This window comes from Artemia franciscana, chromosome 2, assembly GCF_032884065.1.
Source record: "Artemia franciscana chromosome 2, ASM3288406v1, whole genome shotgun sequence".
In the NCBI taxonomy this organism is placed as follows: Eukaryota; Metazoa; Arthropoda; class Branchiopoda; order Anostraca; family Artemiidae; genus Artemia; species Artemia franciscana.
Window position 1 is genome coordinate 10,019,337 of NC_088864.1, and position 27,148 is coordinate 10,046,484.

The 27,148-nt window shown below is 35.0% G+C and overlaps 1 protein-coding gene across 1 annotated transcript in view; it reads left to right on the forward strand.

Annotated features, from left to right (window-relative positions):
* Positions 1 to 7,519: 7,519 nt before the first annotated feature.
* Positions 7,520 to 27,148, forward strand: part of LOC136034104 (B-box type zinc finger protein ncl-1-like) — a 120,459-nt gene continuing 100,830 nt past the window's right edge. Inside the window, exons 1-4 of the mRNA XM_065715238.1 lie at positions 7,520 to 7,668; positions 15,879 to 16,094; positions 18,965 to 19,142; positions 23,677 to 23,862. Of these exons, the coding sequence (XP_065571310.1) occupies positions 15,973 to 16,094; positions 18,965 to 19,142; positions 23,677 to 23,862 (486 nt within the window). The 5' untranslated portion in view covers positions 7,520 to 7,668; positions 15,879 to 15,972. The remainder of the gene's footprint in view (positions 7,669 to 15,878; positions 16,095 to 18,964; positions 19,143 to 23,676; positions 23,863 to 27,148) is intronic.

Here is a 27,148-nt window from a genome sequence, read left to right on the forward strand (position 1 = left end):
AAAATCTAGAGAAATCATATTTCGCCAGAAAAGAGAACCACTCAAATTTTTTACGTTAAAAGTGTGTGGATGACAAAAAAAAATTCCGGCTTTGATTTTAAAATTCAATATAAAATGGTTTATTAGAAAAAAATCATCTCTGGAAATACTAATTGGCAAAAGCGGTTGTTTCCAAGAGTTTTATCAAATAGTTCGTGGTAACGAACTGCAGTAAGGAGCAACCCGACTCAATAGTAACCGAAACTCTAAAAAACAGAATTTTTATAACAATAGTTACATCAAATGAATCACATTTTAATGTTTATTTTTAAAATATAAATTTCATCAAATTTAGACTTAACCATCAAAAGTTACGAGCCTGAGAAAATTTTCCGTGTTTTGAAAATACTGCAAAGACCCCTTCAAAGTCTTAGAATCTTAACGAAAATCACACCATCAAATTCAGCGTATCAGAGAACACTACAGTAGAATTTTCACCCTCCTATCTACAAAAAAGTGGAATTTTGTATTTTTTGCCACAAGATGCGTGTTTATTTGTTTTTGTTTTTTTCCAAGGGGAGATCGTATTGACCAAGTGGTACTAGAATTTCGCAAGATGGCTCATCCTAACGGAAATTAACAGTTCTAGCGCCCTTTTTAAGTGACCAAAAAATTGGAGGGCACCTAGGCCCCTTCCCACGCTCATTTTTTCCCATAGTCACTGGATCAAAATTCTGAGATAGCCTTTTTATTCAACATAGTCGAAAAACCTAATAACTGAGTCTTTGGGAACGACTTACTCCCCATAGTCCCCTTGGGAGGGATCGCAAGCTATAAACTTTGACGTGAACTTTGAAAGTGTTAACATATAGAAATGCTGATTGGGAAGTGTACAGACACTTTCAGGGGTATTTTTTTTGTTTGGGGGACGGAGGGGAGGGGGTTATGGGGGGAGTTTTCCATGGAGGGATTTGTCATGGGTGAAGAAAATTTCCATGAAGGGGCATTTTTTAAAAAACAATGAAAAAATAAATATGAAGAAGTTTTTTCAACTGAAAATAAGGAGCAGCATTAAAACTTAAAAACGAATAGAAAGTATTACATATATGAGGGGTTCACCTCCTCTTAATACCTCGCTCTTTATGCTAAAGTGATTTTATTAATTTCAACTATTTATTCTACGGCCTTTGTGATTCAGGAATCATTCTGAAGGAGTGGGGACAAAATTTAAGCTTTAGTGTAAAGAGTGAGGTATTGACGAGGGGTGAACCCCCTCAGATACGTAATAAAAACATACGAATATAAAAGTTCGTTACCTAAGTTTAATTTGTAAGTTACATATATTTTTACTTATAAAGATATTCGTAAAAAATTAAAAGTTCTATTTACTTTTTAAATACAAAAAAATTGGAGGGTAACTAGGCCTACTCCCCTGCTCCTTTTTTTCTCAATATCGTCCGATCAAAACTATGAGAAAGCCATCTGGCCAAAAAAATCAATTAGTATGTAAATTTCGTTTTAATTATTCATGTGTGGAGAGCCAAAATCAAAACATACATCAATTCGAAAAACGTTCAGAAATTAAATGAAAAAAACAAGTTTTTTTAACTGAAAGTATGAAGCGACATTACAACTTAAAACGAATAGAAATAACTCTGTATATGAAAGGGGCTGTTCCCGCCCCAACGCCCCGGTCTTTGCGCTAAAGTTTTTTACTGTTCTAAAAAGTAGAGTTGAGAGAAAGAGTCAAACTTTTGCGTTCGACTCTTAACGTCATTAAATGTGGCGACCAAGATGTTGAACGAGCTTTCCTCGTTCAGATACCTTGGAAGTATCATGGAGAAGACTGGCTCGACAGTGAAAGCAGCGTTAACAAGAACAGAGCAGGCAAATGGTGCCTCGAAAGAACGACGTCAGGTGTAGACATCCCAGCAATTTTCTTTGCGCCAAAAGTTTCACCTTTTTAACAGCAATGTTATGGCAATACATACTTTACGCAGTGTTACAAGATGTCTGGTTTGAAGTTGCGCCGTCATAAAAGTGAAAATACACTTAAAGCCCCATTTTTGGGTGTTATACTTGCTTGGTATACCAGACAAATACATTAAACTGTTTCGTGCTATGTAAAAGAATAACACTGCTGCGGCTGAGGTAGGAAGTGAGGCTAACAGCTGGTTTTATATTAAATCAGAAGTTTCGCAGGGTTGTGTTCTTTCCCCCTTTATATCGATCGTTTTGATGGACTTTGTTTTAAGGAGTACAGAAAAGGTAATGGGAAGAAAAACTCCCCTGAACTTAGATCATGCAGGTGATTTAAGAATTTTAGATGATGGTGTGAGGAAAATAAATGAACTTTTTATGGTTTTCTGAGTTCAGGGTGCTAAAATAGGTCTGAAAATTTATTTTAAGAAGACTAAGTCAATAAGGCTAGGAATAAATAAAGATAAAAGGTGACGTTGGGTAGCGGAAAGATTGATCAGATGGGCAGCTTTACTTACCCTGGTAGTATTATTAGTAATGACGTTGGGAGCACCGAAGATGTTAAAAGTAGAATAGCCAAGGCTTAGGGTTTTTTTCACTCTTAAAAAAAAACTGTGGAAGAATAGGAGGAAAGTTTGCAAAGACAGATTAGAATATTGGAAGGTGTAGTGATAGCAGTGGTCAAATATGGCTCTGGAGCATGGATGCTCCGAAAAGCGGATGAAGATTCAATATATGTTTTCCAGAAAAATTGCCTATGCATTGTTCCAGGTACCCGGCTGACTGATCGTATGTCAAACTGTAGGCTGTACGAAAAATGCGGTTCAATCCCACTTTCTAGGGCAATTATGAAACAAAGATTGAGATGGTTAGGGCACATTCTGCTTACGAAGGATGACAGATTACCCAAAATTGTCCTTTTCGGTCAACCGTTTGGGGCTAAACAGAAAGCAGGTCGTCCTCGTCTAAAGTGGAAGGATGTCATCAAAAAATATTTAAAGGAAATGGCAACTTCCTGGGCAGGCTTAAAGAGGAAGGTTTTGAATAGATCTGGATGTAGGAAGAGCGTACATAGCTGTGTTGGCCTTAGGGGGCTTGGTGCTGCAGTGAGTTGTTATTATTAGTAGTAGTGGTAGTAATAGCAGTTACTCATTCAAGTAATTATGGCTAAAGTATTTTAATAACGTCATAAATTTTGTTCATTAATAAAAATGTATATATATATATATGTATATGTATATATATATATATATATATATATATATATATATATATATATATATATATATATATATATATAAATTGCATGATCATCAAGGAATTCATACATTAGAGAAGCCATACGATATAATAAACGTCAAATAAGCCTATGAGAGAAATGATACAAGCTCAAACGTTGTTAACTGTTCTTAGTTAGTTAAGATATATTTTTCGCTATAGGGTGTCTTTTTAGACATGGAGATACATTTTGTATGACTTACTTGACTTAAGTCCCATCCAGCCTTGGTGGTCGTCTCTGGGCTTCTCCCCTCACGTGCAAACATATCTGTCACCTTTAATGCTCTCTGTTTTGTGTCATTTTAAGAAGAAAGGGGAGGTTCCAGTCGGAGAAGTTCTCCTTCCGGCGCTTCCAAGGGCGACCGCGAGGGCGAAAACCATAGATGCGACCTTTGAACGCAATTTTCGGTTGTTGGTCATTGGAAATGCACTGGACGTGGCCAAGCCACCTCAATTTTTGGACACGGACCCTGTCCAGGATGTTAGTGTTATACTGCAGACTTTCGAGTAGGTCGGTATGTGAGACTCGATCTACGCATGTTATTCCAGTGATTCGACGCATCAGCTTTTTCTCAAACGCAATGAGTCACCTGGAGTCATCTACTCTTACATTCCGCGTCTCACTGCCATATATAGCTATAGGAATGATGATGGAGAAGAATAGCTTAAGTTTAGCTTCACGGAGATTTGATTGTGCTACCATATTGGCATTATAGCTTTGAAGCCGGCGCTACCCTGAGTGAGGCGTCTTTTGATGTCCACTGAGTAATTATTGTCACTCGTAATCTATGAGTGTGAGCTTTGTTTTTTGCAGGGATGGGTTATTAAACCTTGGCACACGCAACGCTTTTATTTTATCCTCGCTGATTTTCATTCTCAGGGTTCGTGAAAGTACTTCCAGGCTATCTGCTGTGGTTTGGAGTTCAGTTACAGAACCAGTGAGCTTGTCAAAGTCGTCTGCCTATGCCATCATGTCGATTATGATTCCTCCTATCATTGTCCCATTGGTTGCTTCAATATAAGGAATTATCCATTAGAGGAAGAGATCAAACATGTGAGGTGAGAGGATGCATGCTTGCAAAACACCAACAAAAGTTTGGAATTTTTCAGTTGTTCCCTCAACTGTCTGTACTTGGCATCTGAACTGCTCATACATGCAACAAATGAGTTATATAATTTTTTAGGGGACACCGTAATGCAGAAATATACGCCAAAGGCCTTCTCTCCAAGTCAAGCCAAAATCTTGTTTGAAGTTAATGAAGAGTTGATAGAGGTTCTGACCATATTCAAGGTATTTTTCCATTATTCGACGGATAACAAAAATTTGGTCTATCGTTGAACGGTTCTCTTGGAAACCCGCCTGATACTTAGGGATGATAAGACTGGTTAATTCTTTTATTTAGTTCAGTAGTATATTGGTCAACACTTTGGAAGGTTGGCTTGTCAGGCTGATTGGACGGTTATTGTCACATTGGGCCTTGGACCCTTTCTTATGCAGAGGAATTATCGTAGAGGATGACCACGTTTTCAAGAAATATTCCTTGTGCCGTGCAGTTGTGGCATTTCTGTGGTAGAGGTCTGTTATGACTTTTGAGTCGACTTTCAGGCATTTTTCCTTGCAATCGATTGGGTCCAGGTGATTTAATTGATTTAAGTGATTTCAAGGCAGCTTCAACCTCGCTTCTGAGCGGGTGGTGGGCTTGATTACAATGGGGAAATAGCTATAAAATTTGAGAGCAATATCTGAGAAGAAAGGATGCTCAGTTAGATTTTGAGACAGTGTCATGCTACTCCTCTCTGTCTCTAGCAGGGGCCGTTGACTCGTGTACGAGTTCATCCGCCCTTTAGATTTGTTTTCCTATATGGGATTCTTCCATTTGGTGTCCTGCATGGCCAGTACAATTTTCTTATTGATTAGAGGAAATTTGGCGTCTGCCGGGACATGTCCACACGCCGGTGGGCCCTGTACATCACCATCTCTGGGGCCTCCTTCCTTCTTTGCACACATTTATAGCCCTCGTGCATGGGTATCTCAGTTTCATTTCATGGACCCATGAGGGGTAAGTTCAACCTTGTCCATACCTTCTTATTTTGTATTCAGAGGTATCCCTTAGATCTAAATTACTTTCCCCTATCCGTAAGCTGGGGACACCCTTGGTACCTAGGGGAGGCTAACCAGGAACATTTTGTATGTTCCAACGAAATTAAAAGTCGTATATATTTTAAGCGATGATACGACAGCCCTATGAGAGAAATTGTACAATCTCAAACGTTATTAACCGGTCCTATTTACTGAAGATATATTTTTAACTATAGGACGCCGTTTGAGAATGAAAGGACTCGCATACTAGCCGTGTAGCATCTTCTGTTGGGATCAGTGAACTAGTATTTTTCCGCAATCACGAGACATGTCTTTTTGACCTTAAGCAAGACAAGTCTTTTTAACCTAAGTCTTTTTAACCTTGAGCAAGACAAGTATTTTTATCCTAAGTAGGATGAAGCACTTCTCTACCTAAATATTACATCAATGGCTTCCAAGGTGATAGTATAATACCACATTGAATTTATTGGCTTGAAAAAATAATCTTGTGGTGTTACATTCGAATGTGGGTTTTTGTTATTGTTTGTGGAACAAGAAGACATTGACTGCTATCATTGGAAAGTAAAGTATAATATTTTTGAGCATGATAAAGCTTACGGAGTACTAAATTGCGCCATATGAAATGATTGAAATTCTATGACCGACTGATTACACTATAATAAAGGTAGTAAAGAACTGAATTCTTTTCACGAAGAAGTTCGGCAAATATGCAACTTTTTCGGAGTAAAAGCACTGTACGTAAAAGGTATTGTGCCTATAGGCAAAGTTTAATTAATAACTCTGTCCTCAAAATTACACTTTTCAATTTAGAAGAGTTTAAATGTCCTAAATTTGAACGGGGCTTACCACCGTCCCGACGTTTCTTCGCAGAGTGGACACCAAGGGACATACCTCATCCTGAAAAGTGCTATGATACTGTAAACAAAAGTATGCTAAATCGTGAGAACCCTCGCTTATGAATATTTAACAGCGAAATTTAAGTATTATTTTTATGTAAGTATTTGTGTTTTTATCAAATAATCCTTTTAAATATGTTCAGGCAATTCAGCCCCCCACAGTTGTGCAATTTGCCCATTATGTTCAAAACTTAATGTTGCCTTATGAATAAAAAAAAGGAGCTGCGTGTAGGCTGTTTGCCAATAAGACATCACAGCAGTAGGCCTATCTCAACAACGACTAAGGATAGTATGTTCAAACTTTCAGGGCTACTTCTATTACTACTTCTGCTCCTAAAATTTAACGAAATCAAAGGAGTGCGAGTGTATCCAAGCTGTCAAAAAGCATAGACATATTATTTTGGCGAATGGTACCAAGTTTTATTTCTTAAAGTATACTGGAGGAGGTATGCAACTAAATTAAACACTACGTTTTGTGTGCACATTTTTAAAAAGGTGTATTTTGTTAAAAATTCTTGAAAATTTTTATCACTCATATAAATAACAGGCCAAACTATAAAATCTTAAAGAAAAACCAAAAAGATTTAGACTCGTAATTTCTTTTTCACTGAAGAGAATATGTCAATATAAAACGAGCAAAAAATAATTAAAAACACTTTTTACAAAATAAGTTTTTCAAAGAAAAGTAAAGAACTCCATTAAACAAAAATGAGCAAAAGTAAAATCAAATTTTCTACCAAGCGTAAGACTTCCACAAATCAGCATTGGTTAATAAATGAAGCCCGACACGAAAAGAAATTACAATAAATATGCAAGTGAAACTGAAAACGAGCAGAAATTAACATTAGTAGAGCTCCGAACTCTTATGCCTTTCCAAGGCCAAAACATATTTTGCAATCTACTGAAAAATGTTCAATTTCAAATGTTTCCACTTTCATGACTTTAATATATCAAATATTACTAAATTTTGAGGAATAAACATCAGCATATGTGCATGAAGCTGACAGGGCACATTCATCTGCATTTTTTTCATTTAGGCTTAAGTTAATTTTGCTGCAATTTAGCCAATTGAAACTTTAATCAGTGCTTTTGCTTCCATATATTGAACCTAAAATTGAAACAGCATAAGATGGAATATCAATTTCTTTGGTAGGATAGGTAAATTTGTAATTCTTTTGAAAGTGTACGCTGCAATCCTTAAGGCTATAATTTGGATTCATCCTTGATGCAAGAAAATGACAAAGCCGTCTGAATCAAACGTAAGCAAGGCTTTCGGTCTTTATTCGACAAGAAAAGAAGATCAAAACTAGCTCCACTTCATTTCTTTGAATCCAAGAAAATCTATGATGTTATTCTGTGAATTCCTATGAAACATGTGAATTTCTCAGCTTTTTCGTTAGCAGTTTTTATATGGAGAAGTAAAAGTTATTTTTTGTAAGCAAAAGTCTGCATCTTTTGTTTGGATAGAATTTCTTGTTTTGGGTTTGGATTGTTTATTAATCTGTGTTTTGGACATTAGACTAATCTTTAGTTTTTCACAATTCTTGCATGCAATTACAAAGGAATTGAAGAGCATAAGACTAGGTGAGCGAGGCATTTGGCATAGTTTTGAAACTGTTGCTATGCCTAGTAAGGTATAGGGTAAAATAGCCTATCTCTTTTTGGCAAAGACCACTTTTCTTTGGCATTGGGGAAAAACAGAGATGGATTTTCCGATCACCCCTATTTGACTAAAGCATGATGCAATGTGAGGGTAGTTACAAGAGCCCTGCCTTCTTGGTTAAGTGTTCACCAATGATTTGCCAGCATAAATTAAAAATGTGATCTCTGTTTTGACAAGCAGTTGTAAAGAAAAAAAAGGATATTTGTGATTTATAAAATAGCCTAGATGTCACACAATGAAGGTTACATTTTAAGGATCAGAAGAAAATCATCTTTCTGTTAATTAGCCTAATTGAATTAAAGTGAAATACTGAAAGTAGTTATACATCAAAATAGGGTAATTGGTATTTACAAAAAGAAGTCCTTGTAGGTAAGTCAATAAACCAATAATTTTAAGTAGGAATAACCAAATCTTAACTTGAATAATTTAGGAATAACCAAAGTGATCCATAGCTTAGATTTTGAGCTATTTATTGATAGTCTATGTACAATTCTTCTCAATTTCACTTATCTGATAAGGTGTGAGGGTTTTGTTCTGCATAATTTTGCTCAATTGTATACTGGATTTTTACCCTAGGCCTACTGTTCCTTACAACTTAAGGCAAGAAATTAGGCCTGCATAGAAGCAAAAAAAAAATCCATTTTGTTCCCTGGTAAATATTAAGGGCAAAATTTTAGTTTAGTGACTTTTGGCTATCTTGGAAAGGGGTTAGGTTAGGAAAATGAAACTTTTTGGGATTGGTCTACAGGCTTAAGTATATCCTGGGAAGGTATTTTGAAGTACCTACCTCCACTCCCTCTCCCTCTAGAGGGTCCTGGCCTTTTGATGACCTTTAAAAATGTGTGTGTTAAAATGTGAAACCTTGCAAAATAGATCTTCTGCTTGAATGAAGTACAACAAAATTATTTTCAGCTTCACAACTTTGTTCAATCCCAATTTACAAGATTTCAAAGATATAGAAATACATTTCCTAAATTCTGAAAAAAAAAACACTGATATGGCTCAGAATTCTACTCAGATAACAGGAATTACATTTTCAGAACTAAAGGCTGAGAAAAAGCAACTGGTAACTGAAAATCAAGATAAAATGTTGTTTTGTCAAAATTTCAATAGGTATAGGCTTGTCATTTAGGCAAATTTCAGGGCCCTCTAGAGAGAGAAGGAGTGGAGGCAGGTACTTTAAAATTCCTTCCTGGGACATACTTTAGCCTGTAGACCCATCCCTGAAAGTTTCATTTTCCTAACCTAACCCCTTTCCAAGATAGACAAAAGTCACAAAACTAGAATTTTACCATATTCAGCATCTGAAATTACTATGCAAGATAGAATATAGCCAAAACATAAACCTGGCACTTGATATTCTTCTGACTTGATTCCAAATATGCCATAGAGTCTAGGCCTGCTAATTGTTACCAACATAGATATAACCAGCCAGTAGTGTAATTTTTCAAAAATCCTGGGGGGAGGGGGAGGTAAAGCTAGAGCCAGTAAAATTAAGTGAAAATGACTAAAAACCTAAAAATAAAAACCAAGTCATTTAGTACCATAAAGGTAGTACAAATATGCTTTATATTATGATAGAGGTAAATTTGTACTAAACAAAAACTGATTCTGTTGATGATTCAATTATACAGGTTTTAGTTTTGACAAGATTTTGGAAAAAAACAACTAAATTTCAGCTGGGGGGGGGGGGCAAACCAAGGTCTGAGAGGGGCAGTTGTCCCCCTTATCCCATAAGAAATTATATTCCTGAACCCAGGCCCTTTCTCCTGATGGGTCAGAAGTAGCCCTAGGATATACAAAACTTGGCTGATTTAGTGTTTTTTGTTAAGATTGGCTTAAGGCTAGCCTGTCTGGCTTCATGAAAAAACTGGGATATTATTTATTTGCAAAATATCCATACAAAAATAAGAAGACAGAATAAAAAAGAGAAAAAAGCATAGTAAACACAAGAACCAACACACCAAGTGCTTCAACAAGTTATTGGATTAATGATGAAGACCAAGGATGATAGACAATAGATTTGATAGATGAATACTACATACAGACATTTGCTTTTCTACAGAGACAGCAAGTTCAGCTAAGTTAAATGTTCTGATGATTTGATAATTACAGGTCCATGAGGGAGAGGAGATTTTCTGAACATAGAAGATATTCTGTAAAATATGAGAAAGCTGACTATAATTTTTACATATCTGTTGTAAGCACTTCCCAAATTGGTGCTACATATAGACAATATGATAGGACTAGTATAATAAATAGGATCTGTTTTTTATTCTGTTTATTTGTCAATGAATTGCCCTCTTCTATCCACCATTCATTTTTAAAGTTGTTTGTTGATGATTTTAAAGTCTACTATTATATAAAAGATCTAATGGATATACAACTTATGCAAGAGGATCTGGATTCCCTAACTCAGTGGTGTGAATCCAATTCCATTTTTGTAAATTTCATCTAAGTGTGTTGTTTTACGTTATGGTTGTAAAACAACCAATTGCAAGTAATATGGTTGTAAAACATTCCAATTGCAAGTATCTTTTGTCAGGTGCAAATGTCCCTTCTGAAGAAATGGTGTGAGTCCTTGGTATCTATTTTGATACACAACTAAAATTCGATAAGTGTGTTTCAGCAATTGTGAGAAATATAAACTACTATCTATTGTCTTTGAAGAGAAGTTTCAGAAAATTCAATCTTTGAAATTTCCTTTTGCTTTACAAGTCTCTTGTACACCCACTTTTCAAGTATAACACTTCTGTTTGGTTTCCTTTAAATGTAATGAATGAGCTTTGCATAGAAAAAGTACAAAGGAGGGCACCAATGATAATTCCTTACCTTCAGTATCTTCCCTACAGAGAGTGACTCTCTATGCTTGATATTCTGTCATTAGATTTCAGATGGCATCATGGTGACCTTATATACATGTTCCATACTATTAAAGGTAGAGATGACCTAGATTTTGATTCATTTTTCAAACAAAGTCACTATCAAACAACCTGCCATCACCATTCAAATTGGTACCCTCCAAAATCAAATAAGGAAATAGGGCAATGTTCATTTTCCTGTAGGTTTGTTTCACTTTGGAATAGTCTACCTGTTGAAGTTGTAGAAGCTGGCAATGTGCAGATATTTAAATGTTCTTTAGTGGAGACACCTTTAAAAGTGGAGAATTATTCCTAAAAACACTTTACCCTAAAATTTTGGAAACAACTTTAACAAATTTTAAAATGATTATATCATTCCTATAAGTGCTTCACTTTATTTTAACCCATCTCCCCTGCCTAACGTGCAAATATATAGCCAAATTTCTAACACATCTTTCCAGGCATCACTTTTTTTTCCAAACAACATCAAAGAAAACAAGAAACAGAAAAATGTGTGGAGAGTATATAATTTGGTATCTATATTTCCGCATTAGAAGGTGGGACAAAGTAAAGTTAAGTGCTATGAATAAATGATATAAGTAAATATTTTATAATTTTTGAAAGTTGTTTTTAGAATTTGATAGTATTTCATTCTAAGGGTGATTAATTGTAAGATAAGACCAACCAGACTAATATAGGATCTAGAAAGTATGACTGTATTCGCGTAATAGAGAAGTAAATTATTAGGGTATATATGGGACCATATGTTGGGGAGAAAGGCCCAATTGGGAGTATATTTAGAACAACATAAACAAAAGAATTCAGTAATATGTACACATTGTCCCTATGCCAGCTAAGAAATCTTATATATTTACCAAATAATGCGAAATTAGCAAACTTTTTTACATAGCTTGGTCTAAATCTGGATACAAGTCCAGGAGCCTTGTTGGTCATGTGTTAATCCTAAAACACAGTTGTCTGCCTGAGTCTCAAAGCAGGCAAAAATATTAGGTATAGGTCAGTTGTTCACCTATGAGTCCAAGCAAATTCAGTCCCCCCTTCTGCATACAAGTCCATCGAGAGTCAACCCAGAAATCTTAATCATCTCTAAAGATCTATGACTGTCTACCTTAGTTCTGTCACAAGAGGGATAGATGGATGATAGACTATCTATCACCAAGGGAAAACGTTATAATTTTTGTTGATTCCTGGAAAAGACTTATGACTCACTCTCTGACTATCAACTGTCTTGGCTTTTCTCCAATTAGCCATGGATTGATGGCAACTTGATTTTAATTAAAAAATCAATGGACTTGGCTTTGCCACTGTTTTGCTCTTGGTCAATTCAGGACAAAGCCAAGACAGTTAGCCTGAGCAAATGGCAAAGCTGGCATAAGCCTTTTTCAGGATTGTATAAAAAAATAATGTCATTTTCACTTGTTGTTAGATATTGTCTATCATCCATCCATCCTAGGGTAGAACTAAGGCATGATTAAGATTTTTGAATTAAAATCAAACCATTGATTGGTGACTAAGTCAAGAAAGGTAGTCTGAGTGAGAGGCAAATCTGGCCTAAGCCTTTTTCAAGATTGGCATTAGGCTCTCCCATTTGAGAGAGGCTAAGGCATACTTTTAAGGGTAGGGATTAGCTTATTTAGAATTGGTATCAAAGTGTGCATTGGGTACTATGTTTGGCTTTTACCTGGTAAAATCAAGAAAACCTGAATGTTTACCAATTCTCTTCAATTCAACTCTCTTCTCAAATGTAGCAATGACTGCTGTTGCAATTGTCTCCCAGTTTCAAATTCATCATTATTATGTTTAGGTCTTCAGAAAGCATGGGGAGCATCAACCCTACTAATGCTAATTTCTGTTCATTTTGAGATGGACTTGATTATTTGTTGTAATTTCTGTTTGTGTTTGGGTTTCATTTATTTATTGATGGAGATTGGAGGTAGTTTTACACTTGGAAGATTAGTTGACTTTATTTCTGCTCATTTTTGTCTTAATGGGGCTCTTTACTTTCCTTTGAAAAACTCATTTTGTCAAAAAGATTTTTTTTTTACATTAATCTTTGTTCATTTATTATTGACTTAATCTTTTTCATGAAAAAAGAAAATAATCTATTTATTTTTCTGGTTGTATGTTTGAGAAAATTTTTCAACAATTTTTAACATGTATCTTCTGGAAATCTGGACACAAATATTATTGTTAATTTAGTTTTGTACCTCCTGAAGTTGACCTGGAAAAGAAAACTTAATACCATATCCAAAAATTTGTATCTGTCCTTTCTGACAACCTCTGCAATTACAGTAGCCCTAAAAGCTTCAATTTAACAATTTTAATTGTTCTTTGGATATTGCTGAGATGTCTTATTGGCAACAAGCATACATACAGTGCCTTTTGGTTTCGTTTTAAAGCATAATAGGCAAATTTCATACCTGTAGGGGGTTGACATCCCAACATCCGTGAAGGTGTAGTTAGTGGGCTGTTCAACTATACTAGCAAAATGGATATCTCAAAATTTTCATTGGATGTGTTTGAAAATTAATGGGCTTGGGAGGAGTTGCTTGCCTTTCAATCACTCTTGACTCTTAAAAGACACTAGGACATTTAATTTTCAATTGAATTAGCTCCATTAAAAGCTTCTATGATATTGTAATCTATCATTTCCTTTAAAATTATTTGATTGCACTTGCCAGTGATAGGCACTTGCCAACTGCATATGATATTGCTTATATGCCCTTTTGAACACCTGTATGCAAATGTTTTTTTTTTTTTGTTGAATTGATACTATCTCTAAAAGTACTTAGTTATGTATTAGTATAAAGATATTAATTATAGTTGTCATAGTAGTAGTATTAATTATATACACATAGTGTCTTCTGGCTAGTTCAAAATCCACCACAACTTACCTTGAAAGGTCCAACTTAATAATGTAAGCTGTTCTTGAGATATTCCTGTTTCACCGTTTTGACAATTTACATGCCCATAGTTTGTTTTGATTTAGTTCAACATCTGCCTAAATATTCCTTGAAAGCCTTGCCTAAATACCCTTATCTTGTACAGTAGCAATAGTTGTAGTAGCCCAGTATGCACATAGCATCTTTAGTTTTCTTCTACATCCCCCTCAACACATGCTGAGATTTTCAACTAAACACCCTAAGCCATTCCTGATTCATTGCTAATATGTTCTCTTCACAACCTATATGTGCATAGCGTTCACCTTAACACACTTAACTTTAGTAGCAGTCGTACCAGTATTAATAATAATAGAACTAGAATTAATTGTAGTAGCCTTAGCTTTAGTAGCAGTAGTAGTATGAGTAGAAGCAGTAGTATTAGGCTGCAAATATTGTCATTTTGTTAGTTCAACATCCTGCACAACAAGCCCCTGAAGTTTCAACTTCATATGTCAAACTCTTTTAAAGATGTTGCTGATATGCCCTTTTGACAATCTGCATACATATGGCGTGTTGTCTTTCAATTCACCTTCCCCCCTCAAAATTCCTTGAAAATTTCATCTTTATACCATTAAACATAGTTGTAATAGTAGTCACAGTAGTATTATTGGCTTTACTTTTAGTAGTATTAAGTGTAATTGCAGTAGTTCCAGCAGCAGCAGTAGTTTTAACACATTGCCTTATGGTCAGTTGAACATCCCTCTCATAAAGTCCTGGAAGTTTCAACATAATACATTTAGCGATTGCTATGGTGCTGCTGATATGTCCTTTTAATAACCTGATTGTTTTTATATTTCTTGAAATTTTTATCTCAATGCTATCAGTAAAATTAGTTGCAATAAAAGTAGTAGTTGAAGTAGTAGTAGTAGTATAATTAGTAGAATGCACATATCGCCTTTTGGTCAATTGATCTTCCCTTTTAAGCATTTTCTGAAAATTCCAACTTAATACCCAAATCCATCCTTGAGATATGCCCTTTTGACAGTTTCCATGCACATAGTGTATTTTGATTCAGTCCAAATTCCCCCTCAAAATTTTCTCAAATGTTCATCTTTGTACACTTACCCTTAATAGTAGCTTACTAGTATCATAACACTCAACAATTAACTATTCAGCCTCAAACCATGGTACACGTACCCCTTTGGGTTATTCAAAAATTTTTAGGGGGTACTTGGCTGGCCCAAAAAAAAAAAAAAAAAAAAAAAAAAAAAAAAAAAAAAAAAAAAAAAAAAAAAAAAAAAAAAAAAAAAAAAAAAAAAAAAAAAAACAACCCTTTAACTCCGGGACTGGCAACATTACATATATTTTAGCTATAGTTTACTTAGCATTAGTAACTGAGAATGGATACATAAAATATTTTGTGGGTAAAACGGGGTACATTGTCTAAATAATTTTGAGAACCACTGCTCTAGATTGTTTTGCTATCTTTGAAAGTTGTATATAATTACATCTTGGATGCAAGTATATTTCAGGCACAAGTGCTACCCCTGACAATTGCTACACTTCGTTTTATAACAATGCTAGCAAATGGTGACTAGCAATGCTAGCGAATGCTTTTCAATTGCTGTATCAACTGGCTAGTGCATAAGATTGTCCCTGATATTTATGAAAATCTTATTTCAAAGATAAAGCCTGGTTAAGCCCAAGTATATAAAATATTTTGTTAGTATGAAGAGCAATAATTGATGAGAGAGAGAGAGAGAAAACGAGTAAATTGCAGCACTAAAGAGTATTTTAATATATTTTCCACTTTGAAATGCACATGGAAGAATATAGAAAAATTCCAGATTATTGGTACCATATCTCTACAAAGAGGGTGTGTCTCCTCAATTAGTATTGGTTGAAAGCACAAGCTGAGTAAATTGTGAGTGTTTAGACTAAAAGCTATGCTGTTCTAGGCTCTGGCGAGGCCCTCTGCTTTCCTTTTTAAAAACCCTCTGACATCCTATGTATCAAAATTGCCTTTGTTATTTTTTTTTCTGTCATTTTCTGTGAAATGATTTCTGAATATTCTCTGAAAATTTAGTCAGACACCTATTTCACAAAATTTTATTTTTGAAATTATTTCAGAAAATTTCTCATTATTTTCTTTACATTTCTCTTGAACATATCCAGGAAAAAAAAAAAATCAGGTTAGTAAAATCTATGATTTTTCAGGTGCTCAAGTATCAACTACCTCATTTCTACCTAAATTTAGAAAATAGTGCTGTTTAATGACATTCTTGTCACTTAGTTCTCATACCAGTGAAGAATGACTTCTTCAATCAACGAAAGCGACTTGGGAGATCTCTTAGAACTGTATTCAGGATCTGAAGTGAAGTTTGATGCTTTAGAAGACGAAACGGAGTTAGAACGTATATGTGGAATTTGCAAGTAAGCAGCAAAACCTATATCCCTTTTCATTTAGATTGATTTAAGGCCATTTTTACTGGAAGTTAAACCATAATGGAAAAGTTATTGCCTAGTTCTTTAGTTGCTAGAGCCCTGAAGGGGATATATGATATATATAGTTTTATTGTTTAAATTTAGCCTATATTGTTTTAAGTTTTATCGTAAGATTTTTGATTATTGCTTTTATTTTTGAAAGGTTTAGATTTTTTTGGAAATCTGCAATTTTTTTGAAATTCTGCCTCTTATGAGCTTCTGCATTCATGCCTGTCATAATTAGTTGGCGTTTGAAGAATATGCCCTTCCAATGGAAACACTGCAATTGTATACTGCATGCTATAAACAAATCACAACATGTCCCTTCTTATCCCCCTCACTTTCCTAGCTTCAGCACCTCTGTCAACATAAATTATCCTTGATTGTGATAAAGTTTGATGCTGTAATAATGGCACAGCAGTCAACAGTTAAAAAAGTCATGTTATGCAGTTCACGATCCTTTATGCCATATCAGCACTGAAGGCAACATTTTATCTGCTTTGTCTGTATCAAACCTGTGCCCTATACTATAATATTGGTATTCTCCCTTTTTAGTTATCTCCGTTAAAGCTTAACATCTTCTTAACCTACTCAGTTTTGTAGTATGCTGGCTGTGCAACAAATCCATCATTATTCTCTATCATAATCGAAGAATTGTCTCTCTATTTTAATATTCGCACATTTGTATCTGAAATACTCTTCTACCATGGTCCAGTAGATGACAGTTTATTGTTCTGTGTAACAGATTTTTGCTGAAAAACTTTTTTTTTATACCTGAATCTCCTAGGAAGTCATTTTGAATAGTTCTTATTAAAGTGCTCCTTACCCTTCCTTCCTCTCTATGGCTCATTGAAGCACCTCTCCCTGAAATATTTAGCCCCAAAGTATATTTTTGTAATTTTGCATACTTTAACTGTGGCTTGACTGTCATCATTTTATTGTTCTGCATTGTTTTAGAATTTGATATTAATTCTTTTTATATTCTTTATGAATCCCCTTAATAAATTAAGTTACCTTTATCCAACCTGTGGCCTTTACCCTAATATAGATACCCGTCCTTTTTGACTGAACTATAAAAAGACTTAGCATCTTCTTAGCTCACTCAGCTTTTGTAGATGTTGGCTAAATTAACTTACCTTTATTAACTTAAATTAAATTACCTTTATCCAACCTGTGGCCTTTACCCTAATATAGATATCCGTCCTTTTTGACTGAACTATAAAAAGACTTAGCATCTTCTTAGCTCACTCAGCTTCTGTAGATGTTGGCTATGCAGAATTATTTTCTATATCCTAATCAAGAATTATCTCTCCGTTTTGATATTCAGACATTTGTGTCGATGAAATACTCTTCTACCACTGCTCAATAGAGGCTAATTTGTTATTCTGTATAACAACTTTTTACTGAAAAACCGTCTAATGACCCAAATCTTTTGGGGAGTGATTTTTTTATAAAGCATTCCATACTGGCTCTTCTTCTTCCTCTCTAAGGCTTTTTGAAGGAAGCGTCCATTTAAACATTTGGTCCCAGAGTATAATTTTAGCAATTTTTCATACTTTTACTGTGGCCTGACTGTTGTCACCAGTTTATTGTTCTACATTTTTTTTTACAATTCAAAATCAATCTTTTTATATCAGATATGAATCCCCTTAGTAAATTACCAAAGCTCATGCAGGGTGGTAATGTCTCTCTGAATATGTAGTTGTTCTTTTGATTTATTCTATTGTTTTCTCTTTTATTTGTAGTTTATATTTTCATTAATTTAAACATTCTTCTGTGAGAGACTCGACGCTAATTTAGATTACTGTTTAATATTTATGTTTACCCCTTGGCTGTTCTGTGTGTAATGTGCTTGTTTTTGGCTGCTTTATTATCCACAGGTTTAGGCTCCTAGGGGGAGCTAAACTGTTTTTTTTTGTTTTGTTTGCTTGTATTGTGGTTGTGAGTGTGTGTGTGTGTGCGTGGCGGGGGGGGGGGGAGGGATAGAAACTGACATTGTCTCCAGGGGCTGAAAAAGTAGCTACGTCTCTGTCCTGTGCAATCATGTAAGGTAAACCTCTCGTTTAAGTACATGATGTGTGTTGTGGTGTCAATATAATAAGCAGTTCCTTTATTTTTGGGAATCATCTTCTATTATCCAATTCTTCTTTAGTTCTTTCTTGTTTTCATTTCTCCCTATGTATTTTTTTTTGTTAATCTGGACCATCAGCATATTATACCAAGACGGTTGAATTATTTTCATGGTCTTCGTTTACCTCTATATGGATTTTATCTTTTAGCTAATTTTTCTCACCTCCTTTTTTCCTTTTCTCCTTTTCTCGGTGTGGATTTATGTCTGTAGGCAGGGTTACATTTGTTGTCGCATGTGGAATAACCCCTAAGTAATTGCACTTTTACCTCCTGTGTATGTTTTTTTGAGTGCAATTATGTTGCAATTTGGCAAAATAAGTGCGAATCGTGTTTTCCTAAAGTTTTTCATTTAAGTTCTACTGATTATTATCAAAGAGAATTACAATGCTAGATATTCTCCTGTAATATTGGCAGTGGTAACTGCTATTGTTTAATTTTAAACTGCCTAAATTGTATATTAATCACTTTTTTCTACCAAAGGATAGAAGAATTCACTAATTGTCATGCCTAACAGATTGAAAAACCTGAAAATATAAAGGATATCAAAATGAAACTTTTTTTACCAAAGATCCACCCTATGTCTATCCATATCTGAAATATGCGATCATCAAAGATTTTTTTTTTTAATTATGAAGTTTCTAGGTTTTTCCTGTTTTTCTTGTTTGTGATCTCAATGTGTATGTTTTCAGTGAAAATCTAAGTACACCTCGATTTCTGTCATGTCTTCATGAATTTTGCGAAGAATGTTTGACAGAATTAGCTGAAGAAGGAGATATGCAAGACAAATCAAAGAAAGAAGGAGAAGCTACTTTCATGAAACCTAAACCTGCCTTATTGGAATGCCCTAAATGCAAGCAAACTACAATGGTGAGTACCTTTATGCAAGATTACCTTTATAAACTTTCCAAAGAGGGAGGGGGGTTAGCATCCAGAGTTGGGGCCCAAAATTTGAAAAAGAGATTTGGTTTTGAAGAAAAGCATCCTTTAGTCTGCAGAATGCTGTACAATATTGTCAAATTGTAAATTTTAGTCTTCCGGGGGACTGAATATTCAGACCATTTGAGAGCAAGTTGAGAAAATATACCACTTGCTTTTTGCTATATCACTTTTTAAGATTTCCGTAGTTAGGTATCCAAATAAACATATGTACTTCTTGTAATAGAACTGGATTCTCAAATGGACTTGCCAGTACGCACCCCATTTTATAGTCGTTGGGTCTGCAAGTCCTTTTCTCCACTGGTGTCTTCTTCTTCAACTGTTTCTTTAGCGAATACCATATCCCCTTGGTTAAGATATTTATTTCAAAAGTATTTCATTTTGAACATAATTTCGTAAGCTTAGAAATCATGTTTGCCTGCTTGTGATTCTTTTAACTAATGTATAATACACTTCCTGTTTTTCAATTGATCTTTCGTGTTAAAAACAAGCTCTAAATGCAGTCATAAACACCGGGAAAAGCTAATAATTTTTACCAATTTTGTTGCAACACAATATTCGTTTCCTTAGACACAAAAGATGCCTGTTTTTGTATTTGACTCATTTTTTCTTAAAAGAACAATTAAGTGTTTGGATGTCCATGCGCAGGCAAGGTATGAAATTTTGGTCGGTAAGCTTCTACTAACAACTCATTGCTTTACAAATCTGCCTGAGATCAAAACAGATGTACATGCTCCTGGTCCGCCGAATCTATCCAGAGCTTTACTCTTTTCCCATGAAGTTGCTACCTTCTTTAAATTAGTTTTTATGACATCTTTTCACGATATTTGAGGACATCCTGTTTTTTGTTTGGGCTCAGCGTGACTGCCAAAAGCACAATCGTTGGCAACCTATCCTCCTTCATCCGTGAAACGGTGGAACTGTTTTAGCCTCTCTTTCATTATATTCTTAGAATGTGGAATTGAAGCATTTTTTCGTACTTCTTTTTTTTTTTTACAGTCATTCACACCAATACCTAATATCATCCTTGACAATTCCTCTGGAAAACCTCTAGCAAAACCTGGAACCGTGGTTGCTGCACTAGTTTCTGGAAAACATCTAGATGTGAATAATCCCTATAATCCTTATAAGGATTATCCTTAAATCCTTTTAATTTCTCTCTTTCATGTTTTATTAAAGTTATGGCCGCTACCACTAGAATATCGCACCCCGAATGTAAAATTCTACACGCACACTTGCGTCGTTGAATCGCGTCGATACTATCACTAGGGTGTTTTTTGGTATGTTTTTTATTTTTTTTGTATTTTATACAATGGTTTGGGAATCCAAAAGTTGATCTCTGTGCAGTTTTCTTTATTGTTGTATGTATTATCTTTACGCTTTAAAAAAATAATAATAAGTAGATCTGTGATTTTTTTTTAAAGACATTGCCCAGACTTATCCAAGTTGTTTGCTTTAAACAGTAAAAGCTGGTGCTTACTGTCTTAGCTGTTATCATATTAAATGCAATCTATTGTATAAAACTGGTGAGACTCTTAAAGGAATTTCAAGATGGCTTTTTTGAGATCATTTCTGCTGGGACCTTATAGTATAAGGGAGTTTATAAATACTAGCATGCTTGATGCTTATGAAATAACAATAATAATAATAATTTATTTATAACCCACAAAGTACATTAAACTGTGGAGTAAACACACAAAAAAAGAAAAAACAAGACAAAAAACATAACAACATAAATAACATAGCAGCATAACAACATACAACATAAATAAATTACCTCCATTCAAAAAATGGCCAAAGAGGGTCAAAAACACCGATCATTTGCCGAGTTTAAAGACATATATCTTTAGATAAATGTTTCAGTCACGAGGGCGCATCAACGATGTCAAATTTAGAGACCACTGTATGATTCCGATACCACCGAGGCAGACGCAGCAAATACTTGCAATACTTAAAATATCCTGAGCATATTTTCTTTGTATCCTTCTTGCGAAGGAGGAAAGCAAAACCAGAAAGATAAAAAACAGCAGGGGCACAAAAACTAGAATAAAGACGGCATAGTCCATTTCGGTTATACCGACCACGATTTGGTGAAATTTTCGCGTATCCAACCCGCATACTTTTCAGCACGCTGGACGTAATAGCGGAGCAAGTAGACGAAAGTGACGTGGAAAAAGAGAGACCCAACCATTTAATACTTGCTGAACATGGTATAGTTGAAGAACCCAAGCAAAGAGGTGATGCTGGTGGAGGACTCCCAAAACACAAAAACTCACATTTGGAGGCATTAACTGAAAGGCCTACAGTGGATAGTGCGGCTGAAAGCCGGTAGAAGTTGGTAGACTATTTCTTGTCATGCTAAGAAGCAGAACATCATCAGCATATGCAACGTGACTAACGCCTAAATTATCATTGTAAAAAATTGACGGTTGAAGACGTTGGAGACATGAAGCTAAAACACATTTAAAAATGCTCGGGGATAACACGGCACCTTGCCTAACGCCTTTTTTAACAGGAATATACTCCCCTACCGTACCATTCCACTTCACCCTAACTGAAGAATTAGCATACCAATACTTAAGCACGGAAACAATAGAAAGGTTAACACCCGAGGTTGCTAGAGAAAACAAAGCATTTGAATGAATTACATTATCAAAAGCACTAGATATGTCAACAGTCAAACAATACAGGGGACTTTTTTGAGCAACAACTTGTTTCATTAGCCGACCCACAATATGGTGAGCTTGAAAATAGCCCATACCTTTTCTAAAACCATGCTGGAAGGGTGTAAAATTGCACATGGAGTTAATGGCCGGTAGCAGTACATATTCAAATAGCTTACTAACAAAACAAGACACAGTGATAGGACGATAATTAGAGCAAGCACTGGGGTCCTTACCCCTCTTGACTATGGGAGATATACAACCGGACAAAAAACTATCTGGCACAACGGTCTGTACCAAACACATCTGAAACAATAATTGCAAATGCTTCAGCAGTTCAGGACAATCATAAGCAAAAAACTTGAAGCAAAGACCATCACTATCGAGAGACTCAGACTTATTCACTTGCATAAGAGGTCGGAGTATAACACCAGATTCCACCGACAACACTTGAGATTGGTTGATACGAATTGGGAGGATTGAGTTGACAAGCTTTGTAAAATTTTCTACCATTGTAAAAAAAGGAAAAAAGAGAGATAAGAACAACAATTGTTATCTATTCTTCTATTAGGTTCACTACTTTAATTTGAATTTCTGATGCAGAAAACTATATTATCCTACGTCTAAAATATGTCATCTTAGGCCCTGTAAAGCAGTGCATGAAGCTACGTAATATTACCTTTGATAGGAACAAAAGAGTTAAATTGTAAATCATTCTAAAAGGAATCAACATTTTTTAGGGTATATTTTTTCAAAATTTTCAAAAAAAGTTAACTGATGACTTCTTTAATGAAGGTGGATTTTCTTCTTTAATGATGAATTATAGTAGCTAATGAATTTTAGGCGATTTAATCATTAAGTTACTATTATTAGGTTCTTGAGCAAATACCATCCTTGAAAGAAATGCTTTTCCCTGTTCCTAAAATATTACAAAGGTCTAGAAAATAGTAGAGGTAAAAAAAGGTAAAATAAAATATAAAAATAAAACAAATAAATGCTCTGAAGAAGCACTTTTTATCGTTAAAAGTGTGACTTGCTTTGCAAATAATCAAAGCCCCCACACTCTTCGAAGGTAAAATGATTTAAGTTTTCAACATTATTTTTTGGTTGGACATTTCAGTTTACATTATAATGTGTAATTTTGGTGCTTTATACCTCATTTGTTTCTCCAATCTATTTCTTCAGAGGTGGGGCCATTATCCCAAGAGCTAGTGAGACTTAACGAAGAATGCTATAAAAGTTTTAGCAGATGTTATTTTGTTTGTTGTTTTAATAGTATAAAAAATTGTTCTGTAGCATTTGGATCCTCCTAGCAACATTCATTACTCTTGCCGCCCTCCCACCACTGCCTCCCCATGGTGTTGTCTGCTGGAGTAGCAGGACTTCAATAGCTCTTAATGAGAATCCCTGTCTATCTGTGTGTTAAGTAAGTAAACAGGTATGATGGCACTAGACCCTCAAGGTTTAAAACCGGCGGTGTTGATCTCCGTTTCGTGGCCCTTCAGCCAGGAATTACAATGGGGAGTTGGGGACCAGCCCTCCTATGCTTTCGCACACCGTTCCTTCTAACCTTCCTCAGATTTCTCCAGGTACTCATTTAGAGATGGGCAGACTTTGGCTGACCTTACAGAGTCACGCCACTGACCCTTGTCCGAAACTAAATAACTGGCCATGCCATGAATCGCACCCGCGCCTTTTGGACAAAGGGTTCCCAACCCAGCGCGCTACTTGTGTGTTGTTAGTATAAAAACTTAAATTCTGACGTGTTTTTTTTTTACTTTATTCTCATTTACTTTTTCTAGCTTGGTTCAAATGGTATCAAAGGTCTTGCTTTAGATTTGATTGCAGTGGGACCTTCAGAAGCCCCACCCAAGGATGCTAACGGGTCATCTATCCTCTGTACCAGCTGTAAGGCGAAGGAGCCAGCTGTTGGCAGATGTGAAGACTGCTCCAACTTCCTTTGCAATAACTGTTTTACTGCTCACAAGGTTGTTTGCTCTTTTATTTAAGCATTCACAATAATGAAATCAATTCACAGATATTAAGGGGGGGGGGGCAAAAAGGTATTATCAGATTCCAATGTGTTTTCAATTTCTTTAACGGAAATACTAAAAAAACAAGCCTTTTTTCAATGAAAATACCACGTTAAGATTTTCTTTTCAATGTAAGGGGTGTAGGAACAAGATATTGACGGAAAAATGCCCCCCCCCTCGTAATAGACACCACTGATTCACAAGAGAGATTTACGAAATTTCATTGAATTCAGAGAGATTCTTTGAATTTTGCTCATATGGTTTTATTTTTTAATCGTTGTTAGTGATACCAGACAAATTTCGTACATGACATGACAGTGTCGCTATACACAAAGGCTACCGGTGGAATAATTACTTTCTAAAAATTGTTTGGTTAAGTCAAAACAGAGAAATAAATCTGAAAATGACAAAGGAGTCTATGGCCAGCTAGGGAAACGAACAGAACAAAAATCAAACGAATATTTCGCCCTCATAAGACAAGGTGGCTTCAGCGTATAAAAAAAAATCTAAAATTAAAATAATATAAGTGAAAATATATATAAAACTAATTATATGCGAGTAATTGTATTTATATATTTTAGTTAGTCTGTTATAGATATCTATATATTTTTTATTTATATTATTTCAGTTTTAGATTCTCGTTTTTTTTTGTTTTTTTTTCCTATGCTGAAGACGCCTTGTTTTATACGGGAAAACTACTCTTTTAATTTCTGTTCTCTTCGTTTCCCTTACTGGCCATATACCCATTTGTCATTTTCAGAGTCATTTATTTTGTCATGGCCGGTTAGTTCGGCTATAAATATTTTATTAAGATTGGGTTAAGATAAGTCAAAATTGCATAGAAGTCTTTGTTGTCAAACAGTAATCACAATACCATCAAACAGTGGAAAAAATAAAATAAAATGTATTATCAAGAGGCTGACTTTCAAACTTTAAATTGTTTATAAAAATTAAATTTTACAAAATAAAGTTTTAATTAAAAGTGTATAAATTTAAATTTTAAAAGTGTATATTTGAATATTGCTCGAACTCAGTGAAGATAATGGCATAAAATCTTTATAGTTGTGAGAAAATTATAACTGTGAAGGTTAATTGTAGGTTTAATTATAAATTGAGTTGAATTTCGATGTTCTCTGTTAATATTTTCTTAAAAAGAAGCTGATACTTTTCAAATTTTAAAAGTATTATGTATTTAATTTTGTAATGTAGAAATGTTCTGATTCAGAACTGAATTTTTCAAAGGGTTAAAAATATTTAGAATCTGTTTTGAATTTTTGGAATATAAAGCTTACTTAGTCATTCTTGTATTTCGGCATTCTTTGAGCTCTTAAACTTACTGCTTCACTAAGGAATCAATCGAGCAGATTGTTTAAGTGTCGGAAGTCCATAAAAGCACCAAAGTGTTGCTTCACTGAGAAATCCATGGAACTCTTTCAAAATTTGTGAAGTATTATACGGTTTTAGAATATTCTTCATTATTGCCACTCTGAACCGTGATAATAATTAAATGACAGAAATTAGTTAAATTGGGGGTTTGTCTTTAGCCTGTAAAAAATTCAAACATTGACAATCTATTGACTTCCATAGGAACTAAACCTGCTCTTGGATTGTATTTTTATCGCATATTTTTTATGATTCCCCCTCCCTCTCCTTTTATCACAAAGGAGGTATTTTTCATTAAAAATCTAATTCCCGACTTTCTTGAATTGTTAAGACAATTTAGACGTAATTGTGCACCTTTCACCTCGCAATTCATTCTCACAATTAGATGTTTTTTTACTGTCCTTAGTGCTTTAACGATCTTGAGTATTATTATGTCTTCAACTTTCCCCCTCCCCTAAAAAAACAACAAATATGCATAGTAGAGTCACCGTTTAGTAGAATTTTGGCTTGAATCTTTGAGTTTTATTTCTTTTTTTTGTAAACTTTTCCCCTTGATTAGGCCTTCCCCCCCTCCGTATTTTGTAATTGCTCGATAAATAATTAAGCTCTATATATTTCGTGAGGGAAAAACTTTTATTCAGGACACTATCTATGTTAAATAAGTGTTTATGCAGTCATAGTTAATAATAGTATTATAATGCTATAAAAATAGTTAATGCTATACTACTACTACTACTAATAACTCACTGCATCACCAAGCTGCCTGAGGCCAACACAGCTACGCACGCTCCTCCTCCAACCCAATCTATTTAAAGCCTCCCTCTTTACACCCTCCCAGGAAGTTCCCATTTCCTTTAAATCTTTATTTATGACATGCTCCCAACTCAGACAAGGACGACCTGCTTTCCGTGTAGCCCCAGACGGTTGGCCAAAAAGGACAATCTTCGGTAATCTGTCATCCTTCATCCGTAGAACGTGGCCTAGCCATCTCAACCTTTCTTTCATTATAGCCCCAGAAAGCGGGATTGAACCACACTTTCAAAGAAGTGGAAAACTGATGACACAGGAAACTTTGAGCAATTAAATTGGATTGTTTGTAGCCGTCTCAGCTCAAAAATATTAGTTTGGTGGAGAAATAAAAAAAATGAAATGTGACAAAACAGTAATATTATAATGCTAGTAAAGTAGTTAAAATTATAACATAGTTAATAACATGAAATTAAGTTTTTGCACTTCTATAGTTTATACAAATGTTAATTACTAAATAATAGTGTGCGGCAGTTTGTTCTGATTGTCCGGTTCAAAGAAGCGGAAAACTGATAACACAGTAAACTTTCACTAGTCAACTTCGATAGTTGATAGCCATCTCAACTTAAAAGTCATTAGTTGGATGGAGAAATAAGAAAAAAGATCTGTGGTACAAAACGGTAGAAACAGGTACCTTTTTGCGGCATGATCCTTTTTGTTACTTGAAAAAGTAACAAAAGCTTTTAATTTATATTCATATTTGAATGAACTCTCTCCTAATATTCTAGAACAGCTGCTTCGATATGCCCCCCCCCCCCTAAAAAAGTATAAAACTTAAACCTTCACAATGGGGGCTCTTGGGCATACCGAATATGATGGTACAGGTTTTTCCAATATCGCACCCTTTTTTAGTGTATTTTCCTCCTTTTTCCAAAATTGCGCGGAATATTCGTATATATCGTCATTTCTTGTAGCCGAAACTCCAATGGTCCTGTGGTAGTATGGCGAATTGATGCTTTGCTCGGCGGTACGTGCCCTGGGCTGATTCCCACTACTGCACGGTTAGGCAACAAGCTTGTGAGCTATGCCTGTAAAAATACCCAGCAATTGA